Raw genomic sequence first — 19,658 nt, 5'->3', positions numbered from 1 at the left:
TGGAAGTCTATGCACAACAAGGCATAGAAACTTTTCACACAGCCTTTTGGACAAACTGTGCATTTTAAATACAAGGAAGCATGATGGGAGATATAACTGTAAATAACTGTAACTAGCAAACAAAAAAGTATTTTATCTGTAAGTTAGTTCCAAAATCAGTAAAGCTACCTCCCCATTTTCTGGGGAGCTGACAAATAAGGAATAGCGAACAAAAGTTCACAAACTAATACTATGCTTTAAGAGGAAAAAAAAGACTTAATCGTTACATTGTTGTCATAGCAGCAGAAGAAGAATCAATAGGGACCTCTTCTATTATCTTCCAGATCCAGAAGGTATTTTGTCTCCTTCCTCTGCCTGAACAGACTTGTAATCCGGCAGTCAGAACATTTTCTATCACCACAGTTGTTATATTCCAAAGTGTCGGGGGGGAAGTGATGTGGTCAAACAGGATGGGGGCATTGACTGTCTGGACTGTCTGGGTTGTTTGAAACAGGATGGGGGCATTGACTGTCTGGGCTGTTTGAAAAGGATCATCGTCAGCAGTTATGGTTCTGAATAAAATGATTAATGCAATCTCACTTGCTCATTTACATGAATATTAATAATTAATAAAACGATGCAGGACTGTAAAAGAAGTGCATCACCTGTTAGAATGAACTGCTCTGACGAGCACTGTGAGAGGCTGGTGCCTGTCGAAATAGTTGAAGAAGTTTCCACATTTCTGATGTTGTAAACAAGCTTCCTTTGTTCCTCTTGTTCCTCTTTGGGTGTCATTTATTTAAATCACCTGGTTATTATTAGACACAACTAGCAAGTTACGATAAGAATCTGAAATACTAGTGGCCATCCACTGAGATGGAATTAGATTAAATTCAGTGAAACACAACAAGTCAGTGTTTACACAAAACTCTTACATCACAGAACTAAAACAGCGTGTCACACTATAATCACAACACTATAAAACAGTGTCAATAAAAATACCTCTTTACCGCTCTATTTACTACTCAGTGACTGAAAGTGTTCTGAGACATAATTACCCGTCCTCCGGTCGTTAGCAATCACTGTGAACAGTGCAGCAAAGCAGCCCGGCTATTCCTGGAGTTCAGAATGCCTGAGAGCATTAGTATTTCCTGCAAATCCTCACCAGCATCACAAAACACAAACCCTATAAAATCACTGGCCGTGGCCAACACATCCATTATGTCATTAGAGCTTGAAAGCCTCAGAGTTGGTCTGCAGTTGTGGTTCGGAAAGAAATCAATGTAAAGCTCTGGTTGTCTGCAGCAGCAGCAGCAGCAGCAGCAGCAGCAGCAGCAGGAGAGAAATGTGACACCATCCCAGTCAATAGCCTAGTTTCTCCTACCCAGAAAGGCTTGCTTGGACAGGTCTCTGCACATGGTGTGTGTCCCTGCATGTCTACAACACCTTTGTGATAATGGGCTTTTAACTTTCATCACTGCCACCACGCTTATTTTTTTAATTAAATCTGATGTATATGTCACATTTAAAGAGGAAGCTGAATTGACTGCACCTGGGAGACAGGGGAGGCTCCTGGCAGTCTAACCCTGTGGTGAAGTGGTGTTGGAGGTAGAAGCTGCAGCTCACCCACTTAGATAATGAAGTAGCTTTGAGTTTGGTGTAATGGACAGAGAGCTCAAGTAGAGCTGACCACAGTCTTTTAATGAAGACATGCAGTCGTTAGGATGCAGCGGGGAAAACTAATGAGAAGAGAGCGACAATGTATACCCAGGAGGAAGAGGAGGAGGAGGAGGAGGAGATAAACATAGACATGAGATAAACACAAGAAGACAAAGATTAGAGGAGACCCTAACAACCAACAGTATGTTCATTTGCCAATAAACAAGGCCTGTCCTAACCCATAACCTAAACTGTGTTATCATATGGTAAGAGTTTGTAATCTGATTATTCACAGGTAGCTGTGGACGAATCACAATTAATAATGATAAATCATCATTTTAATTAATCACGATTAATCATGATTAACTAAAATAACCCACATTCTTAAAAAACTACATAACCCTGACTGACCTTTTCTCTGTATATTTAATGTCATTTAAAAAAGAATTCCTGGTCTGAAAAATGTGTTTACGTCTGCAAAATGTTCAAATAGTAGTTCCAAAATTATGCAGTGACTGTTTATTTCTTACACAGATGTAAACAAGTGCAAAAATATAACTAAATATTTACACTGTGAAGCCATAGCTGTTACACTCCAACTGCTTCATCTGTAATGCTCACTGCTACAGTATTCCTGCTTTGTTTTTTTTTGAATTGCTAACAATTAAAGTACTGGTATAGTAGTTTATGGTTTGTAGAGAATTCAACACAATAACCTTGTGCAAAAATCTTTTTTTTTTTCTCCAAATGAATAAATCTTTCTAAGTTGTTCCTGATACTCCTGTGCGATATATTGTTATTATTATTGACAAGACTTAAGACTGCACACATGTATTTAAATGACCCGCAGCAGAAACATTTAAGCTTGGTCTATAATTTTAGGCAACTGACTGTTTAAGAAACTTCTTACATACTTTCACTCATCATAAACAACCAGCCGAGTCTGACAGCCTTTTGGCATCTTTAAAATGTTTAAAGATTAATTAAATTCAAAACCATGCTTTGCTCAGTCTCAGGAAGTGGCTGCCTGTCAGACAGCCAGCAGCAGCATTAGTGATGTTTGCTAAATAAGAATAATCTCTAATCATTAACCATGGGTACACATACCTGTACTGCCCTGTCCTGACCTCATCTGATATTTAAACAGTGATAATAAATATATTCAATTTTTTGACAGGTTTCAGTGACAACTGAACTGTTTTGTTAAGAATATAAGACAGATGCTAACTTTCCTGGATGAAGAAACCAAAGATGTGGGATTGTCTTGTTGACGCAGTGGTCACGAGCGTAACAAGACCAAAACGCCTGCCCTCCATGACACTGTACATTACTAACGTGATCACATGACGTGAAACAAGTGCCACTGCATGTCTGAGCTTCTCTGTGGTCCAATAATTTACCGGTGACTGTAAACAGCTCCTCACTCCACCATTCCATGACAATGAAACTTGCATGCATAGATGCACGCACAGCCACAGGCACAATATGTTTGAATTAGTGACATCCAGCCGCTGGTGTAAGGTGACACCACGTGTTCCTCTCACAGAACGTCACCATGGTTCAGACTGTTCCCTGGGGACAAGCCTGTTCTGGTAATGTGTCAGAATGCCTGTGTGTGAGTGAATTCCCTTCAGGACTGCAGCACCGTCCACCATGACGACAGGCTGTGGCAAACACACACACTAATACACACTGCTGCTCAGTTTTTGACATACAATGTGTCATCTTTTTGGCATCCCTCTCCAACAAACCCCAAACAGTCATCTCTTTATGGAGGCTGGGAGGAAGAATGACCAGGTTTCACTTTCTGTCTGACTTTTATTTCAAGCAAAAGTAGACAAAGCTAAACCGAGTGGACGATACTCAACTTTTTAGTGGCCATTAATATGTAAATATTAATACATATATATATATATACACACACACATCTGTGTAATATGCATTTATCTATTTATATACAAAAATATAGGAGTTCACAGTTGTTCTATTTGTCATACAGATTGAATACATTAGAAAATCTGAATGGTCCAAAAATACCCTATGTAATGCATGTTTATTTCAAATGACTAAAAAATATCCTAAAATGTTTTTTTAAGCAATGGATTTTGTGCCATGTTGAAGCAGCTGAGCCTGTAAGGACTTTGGAAGATTTTTATAATATATATATATATATGTAGATATATATATATATAAAAAAAGAGAAATAACAGAAAGCAAAAACAGAAACCAAAAGCAACCAAACTTTTTTTTCTCACTAAGCATTTTTTAAAATTCTTCTCACATCAAATTGGTGCTCAGTGTTTGTGCAGAGGCAGCCTTGTTCCAAGTGACTACACAAGGCTCGTTTCTGCTCTGCATTTGAAACATTTACATGACTCCCCAGAATAACATGTAGTAAAAGAGTTGGCTCTAGTACAGAGAAGCGGAGCAGTCGACAGCCCAGGGTTTTTTTTTAACAAAGCCTAGTATTGATGGCCACACTGTAACTATCAATAAGTAAGTGATACCGACCATTAGGTTTCCCTTACAACAAAGACGTCTCGGGTTGGTGTCAGTAAGTTGCAGGACTAACTGAGACACTTCATAACCACAGTCAGCACTAAGGCTACACATACACAGGTCTACGTTTTTGTTTTAAAAAAAACATACAGGCATCTTTGAGTAATCTTTGTGTAATTAGGCTTGAGCCGAATCAGACATTTCCAAAGCCTATGACAAAGAGGCCATGACTTATTCACCTCATGACTGTGACGCATCTGACGCATCATCGTCAGTGACATTTAAGGCATAAATGTAGCATTACATCATCTGACCATCTGAACTGCTGTCCTTCACAGCTTTTAGCATTGTTATCATGTGTTTGTCAATATTTTAGTATATTTTATTTTAATTGATGTTTATTTACCACACTCATGCCTCTGACACAGACCTGCAATTGCGATACGATGATGCACGACAACTTGACCATATTACACAATGTCATCAACATAAAAAAGTGTTTCAACAATGCGGACAGAGAAGGACTCCACCTCTACACAGAAGAAAGTCAGTTTAACAAGAGTTTAAGACTCAAGATAAAAACTACAAATATATTGTTCCCTTCCTCAACAATGATCTCAATCATATTTGATATTGGCTTCATTCACAGTTATACACATTATTATTATACAGTACCGCACTAAAGTAAAGCTGTATGAGGATCTGACCTTTGTAGAAGAGTGTCATCATGTTCCTCTCCTGACGTCCGTCACCGAGTGTGAGAACATCCTTCTTCAAAGACTCTGACTGGGGGAAAATGCAAACATTGTGCAACTGTTAGAATTCGACGAGTGGCAAAAAAGTTAAACACCAATCAACCCTCTTGTAAATGTATATTACTTTTGCAATGAGTTTAACAGTTTTACATGCAAGTGTAGAGAAATATTACACATGGAGCTTTCATTGCAAGTGCAGAGAAATATTACACATGGAGCTTTCATCATAACCACATGAAGTGCTAACACGTACTGTAACTGTATTCATTACGACACACCAGAGTGGGAAACAGGCTTTCAACACATGAAGAAGTGATCTGCTATACCAGGGGACTTTACAAACAGCAGACTCCGAGTCTAATTGTGTCTTCTCTTTTTTTTAAGATATGTGCTGCAGTGTGTGGTGTGAGAACTGGTCATGACTAAGCAGGCTGAGGTTGTGCCAGCTGAAGCAAAACAGTGAAATGCTACTGAATATGGAGGAGAGTGTAAGTTTCACTGCGAGCCTCACTGCCTCAGAGAAACAATCGAGCAAAAAAAACTGCCCACTCGTTCTTCACTTCCAACCACGATACTCCACCACTGAAGAGTTTGTGTAAAAACAAACACTTCACACACACCACATACCTGGTCTTAAATTTCAGAACTTTAAAGAGGAAAAGTGACACTGACAGCAACAGCTTCATTCCAGTATACCTTTTACGCCACTTTCCAACGGTTAGCATGTCCGAACCCGCAAAACCACGAGCTATGACTCTGAATACCTCAGCAACTGTCATGTTCCCAGTCGTAGAGTGCCTGACAATCCCCTACTGTTCACAGAGAAAGTGTCTGTCACTGGTGCAACATGTGCAGGCACAAATGTCACCAAAGCTGCCCACTTCAGAGGGTCTGTTATGAAGAATTGTTAGGAACTGGCTGAGTATGAACGTGAAACAAAAATGGACAAAGATGAATGTTCCAAAACAAACTAACAAACTAAAAATAAACTATCCAAGACTGAAAAATGACCAAAAAAAGCTAGTCGTATGAGAGGCACATGACTCGTGTGAGCTGTAGAAAAAAAGTGTATTGAGAGATATTTTTATGGTTTATTTTCTTTCCTGAATAAACATTTCTGAGATAATGCCTTCCGTGAAGTCAAAGGGTAAGGATTTTATTTTTGCTCTTGAGGGCAGAATGCCAAAATCAATGTGTGTCGATTCTGTGTGTGTTTCATAAAAGTGTTTTGGAGAAAAGACATGGGCCATTACTGTGCATCTAGACAACATTCATTTTAATGAACCACTTCACAGTTTCTGCGGAGCTGTGAGGAAATCCATTAAGGACCTGAAAAAACACCGGCACCAATCTGGCAAAAACAGAAGTCTGGCATCACAGGATGAGTAAATGTGTACCTTTTCAAATCTGGACACTGATACAGCTTTTCCACAGCAGTTTAGGATGACGGTAGTTTGTTTTGTTTCCCTCCAACAGCAAAGAAGATAACTTTCAGGATGTTATAATTACGTCATAGACTGTTAATATATTCACCATCACCATATCCAATAATTTCTTAAAGAAAGTCTTGGTCCATCATTCCGACGTATGGCCTTAAACTTCACCAACTTGTTAAACAAACTAGCTAAACAAACATATTTGAATGTGTTGACTTGGTTAAAAGGGACTCTTAATATCTCGTGAAAAATAACAAAGCAAGTCGCAAACTGTGTGCAATCTTACAGTATCAAACAGCAGCTCTAAAGGTCCAAAATAACCACTGAAAATACTTTTTTTTTTTAAACTGACATCGCGGCCGTACAAATAATCACACTCTTATTCAAGGAAAACATTTTAAGCTTAGAAGCAACACCTCCAGAGACACATACTTTCTCTCCCAGAGGACTCTTCCTGGACCAGTTCAATAAAATTGTGCTGATTTAGACAGTAGTGATGCGGCTGGTGCCAGCTCCTCCCACATCTCCCACAGGCTGAAGACTAGATAATACAAATCAACTCCAAAGGAAGGAAGAGTCAGTGCACACATGCTGGTCATGGTGTAAATCAGTCTTTATCTGGTAGGAAAATAAAGTTCTGCTACAGCACTCTGTAAGACAAGGATATTTGTGCAAAAACCAGGGATTGGTGAACGTCTATGTTGATTCATGTGGAGGTAACAATCTTCCTGTTGTTCACCAAAGAGAGTTTGGGTTTAGCAATTACTCTCAGCTAAGGACAACAGCAGTTCACCGCAAGGTTGAGGCAACTCAGAAGAGTCCTCTCTCAGTAATGACAACAGTAACAGTTGTATACAGTAGGTGTGACCAACTTTTTTTCTGTGACTGCACTGCTGTCTTTAAAGTCACACCACTGAACTCGCACATATAAAACAGGGTAATACAGTGGAGAGTCCCTCCTGTGGGATGGTGTGAAAATTTCAGAATATCATGTGCAAAATACAGCTTTTACAATAATCATGTGATTGACGCCACCCACTTCAGCAAAAGTCCACCCGATTTGGGCACCATCTCTTGTTATTGATCAGATCTCAGTGGAACAAGTAAACACACGTGAGCGGTGCAGGCTCACCACTGTGGCAGGAGAACACACTGCATACCAAATGTCTGTTTGTTCATTGTGCCAACCCTTATCTTTATGAAATTACTTTTGGCATCACGAGGAGACATTTGCCAACAGACATTTGCATGTATTTAAATCTGTTACTAGAGTACTAGTCTGCTCTGGAAATTTGGAGACAGTTACGGGTTGTAATAAAACAGGTGCACACACCTGCACATTCTTCATCCATGAGCCAAACAGAAACATCTGTCGAGATAAATCTTTGCCAAAAATGGAAAATCTACCAGAGAACGGAAACAGGTGCAGAACTATAATCTGCACTTTTATGTTGTGTAAACCGTTTGCTATGGTAGCTATGGCTTTTGCTTTATATGTGTCATTTGTAAACCTGTCGGAGGTGTACAGCTCTCAGTTAGCTCAGCCCTATAGTTCCTTGGTCACTTTGTTTTCATGTACAGCAACCAAATTCTCCAAATTCTCCAAATTCTGTAACCAGAATTGCTGCCAACACTGCTCTTTGTAGACTGTGGGAACTGTTGCATACTATTGATTCCTACTTTGTGCATTAATATCCTGTGAAGCAGACACTATAATGAACTAGGCGGGTTACACATTGAACTGCATGCATGTATATCCATTTCTTTTATATGGTTTTTGGTTTAGGTTGGTTTAATTTATGCCTAACAGTACAAAGTTTAAGTAAATGTAGGATCCCAAAGGGATCCAGATAAAAACCACTGCTCTAGACTGATAATACAGATTCACTGTTTGTAAAGGTAAAACACAATCTCCTCTACTTTCTTCTCAATATGATTTCAGTGTAATACTGATAATACCTTCGTCCATTTTCCTATTACACGGATTTTAGGCGGATCATTTTAAATTTGATTTAATTTCCACATAGAAACTGTGAAATCAATTGATGTGAATGTGTTCTGTGAATTTGGGCGTCACAAGTATAATTGACTACACGCGCGCGAGCACGTACACGTACACACACACAGGTTTATTTCTGTAACGGCTCAGGATAAATATGTCAATTTCCCTTGTGTCTGTTATTGTTTACTAAACAGCGCCAGTGTGTAAAAAACGAACGCACCCTCCTCGTTAACGTTCCATTAAACGAATGGCGGGCGGCGAAGTCACCGTGAGCCCTCTGGTTCACTTTAAAGCTCTATAATATGAGTGTAAACCGGGGTGAACTGCGGTCCTGTCGGCGGGCAGAGTAACAAAGAGCTTGTCCTGACACGCTTTCAGCAGCGGCTGGTCTAAGCACCGTCCTGCTCTGTCACCTCTTCTATTAAAAGAACCTAAATTTGACTAAACTTCCTGCTGGTATAACATTAAACAAATGAACCACGCGAAGGGCAATCATATTAATCTTAACCCCCCGCCCCTATAAGGAACGCGTGTTCGAGTACTTCAGAGTTAACTTTGAACAGTTCCAACAAAACCAAGCACATGCACTACATGGGGAGTCTCTATTTACTCACCTCACAGAAGAAACGAGAGTCCTATCATTCATTAGTGGAGGCTGGATGTCAAAGTGTTCGTCCGCCGTGTTACACTGAAGCCGACTCCTGTCATGTCGTCCAGTCCAGTGTGTCACCACTTCCCTCTTTTCTGTCTTCCAAAAACCTACACTGCAGCTCCACGGAGGCGGACCAGGGGCGGAGCTACTCCTTATCTTGTCCTCCCAGGAGAGGAGTCCGGGGCCAATCCAACATCAACACCACACCGCTGGTTTTTACTAAACGAGTCTTTTTATATGGCATCATTTATATTAAATTGATATAACCCGCGTACCACTAGAGTGCCACTGGTGGTACGCGTACCACAGTTTGAGAACCATTGCCCTATTGCTTTCGAAGACTGGGTCACTGCTGTTTTTTTAACTGATGAATTTCTTGTGAAAAAAAATAACAACGACAACTCATATTCATTATTTAATTTTTATTAACATAAGTTAGATTTAGAATCATTAACAAAACAATTATTCAACAAAGACTAGTCAACACATACATACACCAGATTATAAAGTCCAAGTACAGTATTGAATTTTAGATTAGACATCACCCAGTAAGAAAATAACCCAGGGACAATTTATTACAAGGCTCTCAGGAAAAAAATAACCTCACCCTGACACCCTGATGACAATAGACATCTGGATGTATTTTTACATTTCATTTTACAGTTTAATCCCCCCCCCCATACACACTCAGACAAATTTGACAGTTCTGAAACTGAACACTCCAAATGTCATTGGATTTAAACAAAATCCAGTTGTGATTTCATACAAGTAATTATTTAGTGAGCATTACAGCATGATGAACAAGCTATAAAATCAGTACATATTTGGATAAATAAAGAGGTTGACATTGGGACTCATACTACACAGGCATCTGTGCAGTGTGTACTGTGATCAGGAGGATTTTTTTAACATTCAATAGCTGTCAGAAATGTATCCACTAATTTGTGAATAATGACAACTTCTGATGAAGGTTTAACTATTAACTCAATGACATTTTTCCATGATAAATTTTATATTTACTGAAGGCACAGAAATATTAGGCTCAATTTGTACAATACTGTTACAAAATTACATGCAAGAGTTAAAACCAAAAGTGGTTCTCATGAAATGGTTTTCGGACAGATTTGGAATAAATACCTTTCATTTGCTGGCACTGTTCAGCTTCTCTGTTCTTTATACAAGGATCAGAATGTTGACGTGAACCAAAGAAATACTACATTTGAAGATTGAAAAAAGCTTGGAAATGTTGGTCCTTGTAGACAAGAAAAACCCCAAACATGACTTTATCTACTGTATGCACTGTGTTGTTATAAAAAGTTATTAGAACAACATTGTAAATCAGTTTTTACTTCAGTCTACAAAGGTGCAATCAGGCAAGAAGAGTACTAAAATGCCAAGAAATAAAAAGATAAAATAATAAATTGTAACAACGGAATTTCTTAAAAGGTACCGTGGCCAACTAGCTTCTCAATTAAAGTGTTTCTTTGTAATCAAATGACAATGTATGACAATGAGTCTACTGATTGTTTAGTCACGAACGTATTATCAAAGCGGGGTTTGTCAGCTCACAGTTTGGATCGCAGTGGTTTCAGGTACTTATGGAAAGACTCGTGGACCTGTCAGACAAATCAGAGGGCACAGATAAAAGGTGTTTTAGTTTTGTAGTCAGTTTAAAGTTACAATAAAACTGCATGACACTTCTACTGTAGTCACATGAACACAACACTAGACCGTGAGATGGAAATTACAAAACATTTTGTCTTCAACCATAAAACATTAAAGCTGAGAATAAAAATACATTTTGAAAAATAGTGGTGCTAGAACCATCCATAAAAGCTGAATGAATGTGATAAATTCACCAGCACTTCCACTGACCTCTGTGGCGTTCAGCGGCGATTTGCGAGCCCATTCAAACAAGTTCTCATAGACGTTGCCGTCATATCGGCCCAGCACTGAATTCAAGCTCTTGTCGTTGAAGTCGAAAGAATCCACGAGCGCCACTGCGTTGGGCCTCAGCTGGGACAGGAGCTCCTTTATACGAGCAGAAATCTGCAGCACCTGTGAACCTTTCAGCAGTCCAGCCTGAATAAAAGAGAGGAGCAGAGTTTTCATATTTAATCTTCTGAATGGTTATAGACACTCAGCTGACCCCCACTACTCCCTCTCCCCCACACACACACCAACAAAAGTCTCTATTCTTTGTATTCAACACAAAGACGGGTGTCATGAAAATTCTTGTCACCCATCAGTGAGTAAGTGTGCTCGTAGTGGTATTAACAAGGGCTTACATTCACAATGTGTAGGTTTGTGAAAAACACTGTGTGGAGACCACTTTTTCTAAGATTATTTCAACAACTTCTCACCAACATGAAGTCCCCAGAGTTTTGTTTGATGCCTCGCAGAGCGTAGAGTTGAGCCAGTGTTGACAGCACCGAGTGTATGGCCGGGTCACTGATCTGCCCGAGCTTCTCAGTGAACACCTTCACCACAACATAGTGACAATGAGCCTGAAGACGAACCAGAAGGAGGGAGAGTATTTAGATGTTCTGCCTGTCACTGTCACAGATGAGGACAAATCATTTATTTAGTGAATCAATAACACTTTTTGAACCAATTAAGTGAGAGTGGATCATTTCCAGGGCACACCTCTCACTGCACGCTACAGTGGAGGGGAATCACTGATGAAAACAGTCAGACAGTCACACACACAGACACAGGACTTACATCTGAAGCTCTGACCAGGTCAATAGCACTGTTGTTCCAGGCATGGGCATGACTCTTTCTTTTCCCCAACTCCTCCTGGATGCTGTTGGCCGCCAGCTCCACTAAGCTGCAAAGACAGAAATGACCTGCCTTTAGTGAAGAAAGCACCCGACGGACATAAAACAGTAAGAAAACATCAAATGTATCAGATACAGCATCAGGCAAAATATGGACAAACAATGTAAAAAAATAAATAAAATAAAGCTCTTCAAGTGCAACACTTCATACAGTAGTTGTCTGTGTTTGTCTTACCTCATGGCTCGGAGCTTGTAGACGTCCACCAGACTGGCCAGGTCACTGATGTCAACCACGGTCTGTCCAGCAGCCATAGGCTGGGGCTGCAGCCTCTGTTGCCTGGCTTCACCCAGGTACGACACGGTGCCACTCAGTCGTTGGCCAGCTTTAGCCTGCTGGTAACTCTTTACCAGGTATCTGCACAAACAAGAACAGAGCCCACATAGATCCATAATAAATGTTTGTGTATTTGCAACATAATGTTGTGAAAAGCATAGATACGTGTTGGTGCTGAAAATTACGTTATTCAGTCACCACTATTGTCATCTAACTGCCGCTTCATCTGATTCCCATACTTGATGAGAAACAGACCATATCCTTTATGGACCTACATCATAAAAAAACTTTCTAGGAGTACCTACTCCTGTCAAACAGACCTTTATTTAACACACTTAGATAACAGTCTATGGTTTAACACACTTTGGTAACTAACTATAAATTCTATTTACAATACGTAATACTTATAACATTTAGTAGCCATGCTGCTGGTTGATCATTTTTGACTGAGAACTTTCCAAGACTCAAATTAATAGTGACACCTTGTAGAATTTACCTCGCCGTCTGCAGCATCATGACAGTGTTCTCGCCCTCGTAGGTGCAGTTAGGAGTGATATCCACGTAAATGTCCGGCAAAGCACTGCTGCGAGAGTAGCCATGGCCACCGCACGCCATGCGGCACACCTCTATGGCACTGCTGACTGCCCAGGTGGTGAAGGCTTTCAAACCCGCAGACAGAGCGTGGAGCTGCAAAATGAGATGCAACACAGGACAGAATCCAGTTAAAAAGAATGATCTATGTTTGAACTGAACAACAAAACAATTACAAACATAAGATAAGATGCTTGAGAAAATGTCAAAATAGTAGAAAGGAAATTTGGTTTATCTCACAAATTGTTTCTCTCAGAACACAAACAGTCAATTTGTGCACACACTGCAACTATGAATGAGTGAACAAATCTTACATTTATCAAAATCACTTTGTCTAGGCTTATTGATTGCACAGGATCGAGTAGGAAATAAAAAAGAAAAGACATAATTGGCTCTGTTGACCCTATAAATCAGCCTTATTCCCTGACTCTCCTCGTAGCAAAGGCCTTTGACCCAGGTCTTTAATCAGAGAGACGATTTATGTGGTCATCACCTCAGGCATTTCACTGAAGTCTCCCATGCTGATATCTCCAGTGATGCGCTGGTAGGTTTCCCTAATGTACTGTCCCATGAAAGTGAAAGCATAGGCCATGGCCAGCAGAGGGAAGAGTTTATCCTGCTGCGTCTGGAAGTCCAGGATCTGGGGCTCTGGCTCTCTGCAGGACAGAAGTTAAAAAAAACATTGTTTGTTTTATTTAAACGTGAAAAAATAAATACAAACAAATACTTTTTTTTTTCCATGAATGACAACCCTTTATTTCCCATTTTACTAATTTAGAGGTACTAACCAACTGAACGTGTACCTGTTGTTGTACTTTCTATATTGCATAAGTAACCAGTAACAAACGTGGTGGTCTTAGAATCAGTTTATTCTACATTCATATCAGTGCTTTTGTTTTGTGTTGGTTTTTTAATTAATCATTAACTAGGCCTACAGTGCCACACAATGGTCAAAGTAAGGAACTGCAACCCACTGCTTTGCACATACGTCTGCATCCATGAAATTTCTGGTTTCAACAAAGTTCAGAGTCTTGGCTTAGCCCTCTGTGTGTGTGTGTCTCATTCAAACTTGTATTAATTTGCATGTAAGAACTCAAGTGTGAAACATAATGCTGCTACTTTTTTAAACATCAATTTGGAATTTCTGACCCCGGCTGTATTTCAGACTGGTGGCGAACAACACTGTAGCGGATGGCAATGGTGCAGGACTTGGCAAGTGCCCGAGCTGATTCACCCACAATCAGAGAGCGGATGAACACCATGGTGCCATACATCAGTTTGTCACTTGGTGGCTTCACATAGGTTCCATCTAGATCCACCTAGTGGAAAACGAAAGAAAAAACATCCTTCCTTAGATAAGATACTTGCGGAGCAGAGTGTAGAATGAATTTGACAAGCATGGGATATGTTTCTAACAACAGACCACAGACCATACTGAAATACAGCTTATGTTAAAAAACACATTTGGCTGAAGGACAAACTTGCCCGTGCGCTTAAATAATTAATCATTTAGAAACTGCATTTATAAAAATCAGACTGTTGATACCAGGTCTCCATTGTCTAGGCTTATTCACTGCAGACAAAAAGATGAAACAGGGCAGAATAATCATAGCACTGTTGACCAGACCAGAGAAAATGTCAGGTCACCTTGGCATATTTCATCAGCATGTTCTCCCGTGGGATTCGTACGTGGTTCAGTTTCAGGAAGCCATTGTCAACTTCGCTGAAGCCAAACTTGGGCCCAATATCTCCAACTGTTATACCTGAGACAAACATGTAAAAAGTCAGTCAAGGATGGAAAAATTAAAAAAAAAACAACAACAACCACAGAGACAAACGGTACTCAGGGGTTACCTGGCAGAGGCTCATGTGTGTCCAGATCACGAATAGGGACGATGAAAGCATGCAGACCGTGACATATACCCTGTGTGAACAGCTGGGCTAGGACAACTGCATGGTTTGAGGTCTTTCCAACTAGTGAATTAACAAAAGGCAGTGAGTATTTTAACACGACATGGTCATGGCTCTGAAGCCTGTCAGCTGTCTTCATCTTATAATATTTGTTCACAGGAAACCTAACGCTTTTTGTAATTAACGTGCAAAAATAATCCACTTACGTCCTCCAGGCCACCATTTAATGGAGCTGACCGTTGGACTGTTCATGACAAACTCCTGGGTGGCGGGGTCATATGTGGCCGTGGTCTCCAACCCTCTGAGGTGCGTGCCTACAGAATTACAAAATGTGAATACCTGCTACACATTCACACAGTGGAAAGTCATTGAATATATTAAAAAATGAAATGAATAATAAACAATTAATATTACAATGTTTAGCCCTTTAGAGTTTAATATTTAAATTTAAAAACAACGATTTATTTATTTATTTATTATATATGTTATATATATATAATATATGTATTATATTTCATATATATTATATTTTAAAAGAAACTCTAGTCAGTTGACAGATCCAAGTGACTTCCAACAGTCAGTAGCTGTAATTCATGCTGTACCTGCAGAGGAGCCTAAAAAATAAATATATAATAGGTATGGTGTAAAGTATAATGTTTGGTGGGTTTATGTTGGTTTAGAAAAAACAGGTGATTAGGGTTAAAGTTAATAGTTAGAAAGTTAATTAAAACATGGTTAGTAAAAGGTTAACAGTTAGATGCTACCAGTAAGACAAATGTGGAGGGAGATTGATAGATTTTAGATTTGAACAATTCTGTACTTTCCAGTAAAGCAACTAACATAAGAAGCCTAGTACGTTGTGACAAATCAGTGTTTTACAAAAGCAGTGTGGAAGACAATTAGCTCAAATGATTTCTGTCATGATATCGTTATATCAACAAATAGGTCAAATGTTAAGACTTCTGTTAGATAAATTAGTGTTCATGGACTTTTGGTACCGATGTATGTTTTCTAAGGCATTAACTCTTACTGTTATATGATCCTTAAAGGTGGCACCAGTCTACCTTAAAAATGATCCGCACCTAATTTATGGATTATAGGCCTTTTGAAATGTACAGACACTAAGTGTTTGTTTAGTGTCTGTAAGTGTAGCTTCAGGCCTCGCACATAGATACGGAATTAAGGGAGAACGCAGATGTGAGCAGACTTGCAAAACTATGGAAACTATGGACTGCTTGGTTGGTTTTACCGTGGCCCATCTCAGTTTGAGCATAGGTGCCGATGATCTTTAGGTTCCAAGCAGGCATGAAGAAACGGTCCATCTGCTCTGGAGTGGCCTGGCCGAGCAGAGTTGGTAGGAACATCCCTAGATGGAGGTCCAAGGGCTCAGGTCTGTTGCGATGCACACAACTAAAGACCGAGGACAGTAAAGAAAGGAAAGCAGGTAGTGATGCGGGAAAGGCAGGGAGAGAGATGGAATTTTGTTTTAAATGGAAGCCAGGATATGATTGGGCAGAGTGATTGCAGATGATTCAAGAAGGGGTGACAAAGACGGTGAAATAACTGGTGAGCATGCAGTACACAGCAGATTTAATCACAATGTCAATCACTTGATTCAAACCTTCCACAGCATCAGCATTACAGCTGTTACTGCATGCAGTTTTTTGCATCTTAATGCAGTTGTTATTAATTCATCTATCTGTTCATCATCTACCGTTTCAAACAACTACAACGAGGGCAACTTTTTAGTAGGTGTTTTTGAAGAAGTTTCATCTCTCATCCAAGAGGCTTCTTCTTCCTATTTTGTCGTGTTGCCCTCAATGTAACGTTTGTTGGAAAAAAATGTGTTAGTTTCCTTAAATGTTAGTTAATTCTGAAATATTTTGTGTTGCGGTTTTCAAATAATTTATTAAATTAATTTTCTAAGGGAAGTTAATAATTATCCAACGAAAAAAGGATGTGGCTGCAGTGCAGCTTTACACTGGTGAAAAAAACACATCCATAATTAAAAACGAACAATTACCAAGAGCCTCAACAAGTCTAACAACAAGTCAGGGAGTCATTCTGAGCAGAGCCTCATTGGGATTCACAGAGATAAACTTGTCTGCAACATCACAGTGTTGATTAAAGCTTGAATGAATAAGACCAGTTTGTTGATCAACCGTTGCTGTGATTACTCCAGTGAACATGCTGTCAGGAATAACCGCAGAGAAAGAAGACAGACCCTGCAGAGAGAAGACAGCAGTCTTGTGCTACAGTCACTACACAAATACATGTCGTCAAACTATATTATATAAACGGTGACGGCTTGTTTAAGTGTACTGTAGGCTTCCCTCCTGTAGGTTAGTCAGAATTACCATGCAGGTATATGAATTGTCCCTTCTTTTTTTTTTACAGACTTGGATCTGTCAAAGACGTACAACAAATGACCTGATGTCCCCTTGGCACAGAATGTTTTCTGTGCAATGGTAGGTTTCTGGCTAAACATTGAAAACTTGTGAAAACAAGTTTTAACATGTGTGCATAGTCTATGTTTGTTAGGCTTTGTCCAGCACTGACCATGACCCATTTCAGTCTGGGCATATGTGCCCAGAACCTGGAAGGACTCCGCCAGAGGTAACCATTTCCTGGACTGCTTTGGGTCACACTGGGCGTATAGAGTCGGGAGAAACATGACAAAATGTAACGCCAAGGCCTCAGGGTGGTGTCCTTTTGCAAGTCTGAGCGATGGAAAAGTATATGAGGCACAACCGTAAACATGTTTTCATGATTGAAAAATAAACCCTCTCTCTCTTTCTCACACTCACACGGAAGAGCCACTCATGTCAGGAATACACTTTTATTTTGCTAAGGAATTATATTAAAGATTCTCTTTCATATGCGAGTTCTCGGGCAAAGTTCAAACAAAGGTATTGGTTGAAAGAAACAGGTTCCAGGAAACAGGATCAGGTAAAAATCAGAAAAAGAACGGTTGTCAGTCTACCTAGGACATGAAGCAGTATTTTTTTTGTGCAAACACAAATTTGTAACACACTGCAGTGGTCACAGACGATGATAAATTAGAAAATATTTGAATTTCATACACACATACCTTAGACTTTATTTTTTAAAAAACACCTTAATTTTTTCTCTATTTTTCTATCTATCTATCACTTATTAGTTACTTAAAATAATGGACGGGGTGATGATTTGTCTTATTCTGTTCTGAGGATGACAACATTTATCATTTCTCATAAATATAAACATATTGCAATGATTATTCATTTGTGCTGTTTTCATGTCTGCTTTCAGAGGCCAATGTGTAAAGAAACACTGTATTGACACCAAATATTTCCTGAAGTTAATGCTTCTTGAAGGAAATTTCAATTTAAAACTGGTTAAAGCTACATAACCTCTGACATGGTTTTAATCTCCAGGTGAACTTTACTCCACATGTCTTTCAAGAGCACAAATAAAGTTGAACTACAAGGTATGTATGAAAAACAAACCTTTGTTCCTGTCAGTATAAATGCTAAACTTGGGTATGACTATAAAACATGGCGTAGTATTGCTCACCTTTTGTAGAAAAGGATCTCCTCTGGATCAGAAATGCCATACTCCCTGAGTTTCAGGATCATTGCTGCACTTTTCCGAACAGCTTGGTCATAACGTTCACTGCGAGCCAGGAAGTTTGGATCTTTTTCATTGAAGTCTGGATCGCTGAGAACCAGTGACTCTAAGGCAGACAGAAACATAAAAACAGTATTTTGTAGCTTATAAATCCTGAAAATAAGTCTTCACAAAAAGAAGTCTGTGTGGGACATTTTTAATTGACTAAATATCAAAACATGTTTTATTAAAACATAGCGGATGGTATATATCAATATAACAATATAAATCAACGACCTTTTATCCCACATATAAACAGTTCTTGGGACAAAAGTTTTTTTTCTCTTACAGATAAGATTACTGTGTCCTGAGAGGAAGGGAATCAGTTATTTGAACTTAAATAACCTGAACATTTATGACCTTGAGGTGTTGACTATCCAGTTCCTGAATAGGACCAACAATCTTGGAAAACTATTGACACAAAGATGAACCCAATGCGTCGTTCATTTCTTTTTTAGCTTTTGTGGTTAGATTGTTTCACTAGGTACAAATATTGATGAAGTTTGATTAAAATTAATATGAGTAAAGAGAAGGATAATTAGACATATGTTCACTCTTAAGACTTAAAGGCATTATTATTTTAGATGCTATTTTAGTATAGTAAATTCTGAATATTTGTAAATGCATTAAACTTTACTTTATTCATTCAAAAGTACATTTAAAAACTATAAGGATATTTTATTATCCTATAAATGTATCATGTATGTTACGTGTACGGTATATACAGCCAGTAAACATTTACTGTAAAGCACTGGGCTTTACTTAACTAACTTGGGACTAGTACTGGTACTATAGAAAATACACAAAACACAAACTAACATTTATAATTACAATATATCTATGTGATGAGGGAGACGTGGGCAAAAGGAAGCGATTGCTTTCCGGATTGTTGTAATATGAGATTTGGAAGAACAGTGTAAAATTTTGAATATTCCAAACATTATTTATTACTAACAAAAACAAGTATAGTCTGAGGATGTTGCGCATTGTCTGCTAATAGCAGAAGCACAGCTAAAAACCTTCATAAAGAATTGCTTGTCTCGTCTCTTCTTCACTTAAGCAAATATTTCATGTATCTATCCTTTGCTTTGTATTGATCAACTTCGACGTGGTGTCAATATCGAGTGCAACAGCTACGTTTTTAGGAACTCACCGATTTCTCGTCTTCTTTTAGTCTTTTCTGGGCCGAGGTCCAGAATGTTGGTGAGTGTCTCAACATCAAAAGTGGCATTCTGCCGTTCTCTGATAATATCAGGATTCATTGTGGAGTATTAGACGTTTCTACTGCTGGGCGCAAATAAACAGGGATAAAACAGTGTTATTTGTGCCACTTCCGTCCACTGCTAATTCCCGAAGCACTGTCTGCGGACGAGCTTCTGCTGTCACGCATGCGCACAGTAAAGAAAGATGCC

The 19,658-nt window shown here is 39.1% G+C and overlaps 2 protein-coding genes across 6 annotated transcripts in view; both read right to left on the bottom strand.

Moving 5' to 3' along the window:
• Positions 1-9,109, bottom strand: part of LOC103383776 (inactive rhomboid protein 2) — a 20,599-nt gene extending 11,490 nt beyond the window's left edge. The window contains exons 1-3 of one of the 4 annotated variants that reach the window (XM_025058652.1): positions 8,945-9,109; positions 4,845-4,923; positions 267-471 (exon numbers count right to left, since the gene is read on the bottom strand). The gene's annotated coding sequence lies outside the window, so the exon portion shown is untranslated. Of the gene's footprint in view, positions 1-266; positions 472-644; positions 3,691-4,844; positions 4,924-8,944 lie in introns of those variants that run through there. The other 3 variants (XM_008317064.3, XM_008317063.3, XM_008317065.3) reach the window with 3 other exon arrangements.
• A 280-nt stretch (positions 9,110-9,389) lies between these two features.
• Positions 9,390-19,638, bottom strand: acox1 (acyl-CoA oxidase 1, palmitoyl). 2 transcript variants are annotated; one of them, XM_008317067.3, is made up of 14 exons: positions 19,400-19,638; positions 18,154-18,313; positions 17,158-17,318; positions 14,805-14,912; positions 14,542-14,661; positions 14,335-14,450; positions 13,837-14,006; positions 13,181-13,343; positions 12,593-12,783; positions 11,998-12,177; positions 11,707-11,812; positions 11,346-11,489; positions 10,858-11,064; positions 9,390-10,598 (listed from the first exon to the last, which is right to left on the bottom strand). In XM_008317067.3, the coding sequence occupies exons 1-14, from the start codon at positions 19,506-19,508 to the stop codon at positions 10,548-10,550; spliced, it is 1,986 nt and encodes a 661-aa protein (XP_008315289.1). In that variant the 5' UTR covers positions 19,509-19,638; the 3' UTR covers positions 9,390-10,547. The 2 variants fall into 2 exon arrangements, with proteins under 2 accessions (XP_008315289.1, XP_008315288.1); XM_008317066.3 differs by lacking the exon at positions 17,158-17,318 and adding an exon at positions 15,848-16,008.
• Positions 19,639-19,658: the final 20 nt, after the last annotated feature.

Source organism: Cynoglossus semilaevis, chromosome 9 (assembly GCF_000523025.1).
Source record: "Cynoglossus semilaevis isolate Cse_v1.0 chromosome 9, Cse_v1.0, whole genome shotgun sequence".
NCBI classification, from domain to species: Eukaryota; Metazoa; Chordata; class Actinopteri; order Pleuronectiformes; family Cynoglossidae; genus Cynoglossus; species Cynoglossus semilaevis.
Note: the sequence above shows the minus strand (reverse complement) of the source record. Positions and strands in the feature narration are given on the sequence as shown.

Bases quoted from the DNA above. Each gene is read 5' to 3' on its own strand.
- acox1 (XM_008317067.3), bottom strand. From the start codon at position 19,508: ATGAATCCTGATATTATCAGAGAACGGCAGAATGCCACTTTTGATGTT. The intron at 13,344-13,836 runs GTCAGAAATTCC...TCTGTCCTGCAG, and splicing joins CAGTCTGAAATACAGCCGGG to AGAGCCAGAGCCCCAGATCC. The intron at 12,178-12,592 runs GTAAATTCTACA...TTGTTTGTGCAG, and splicing joins ATGATGCTGCAGACGGCGAG to ATACCTGGTAAAGAGTTACC.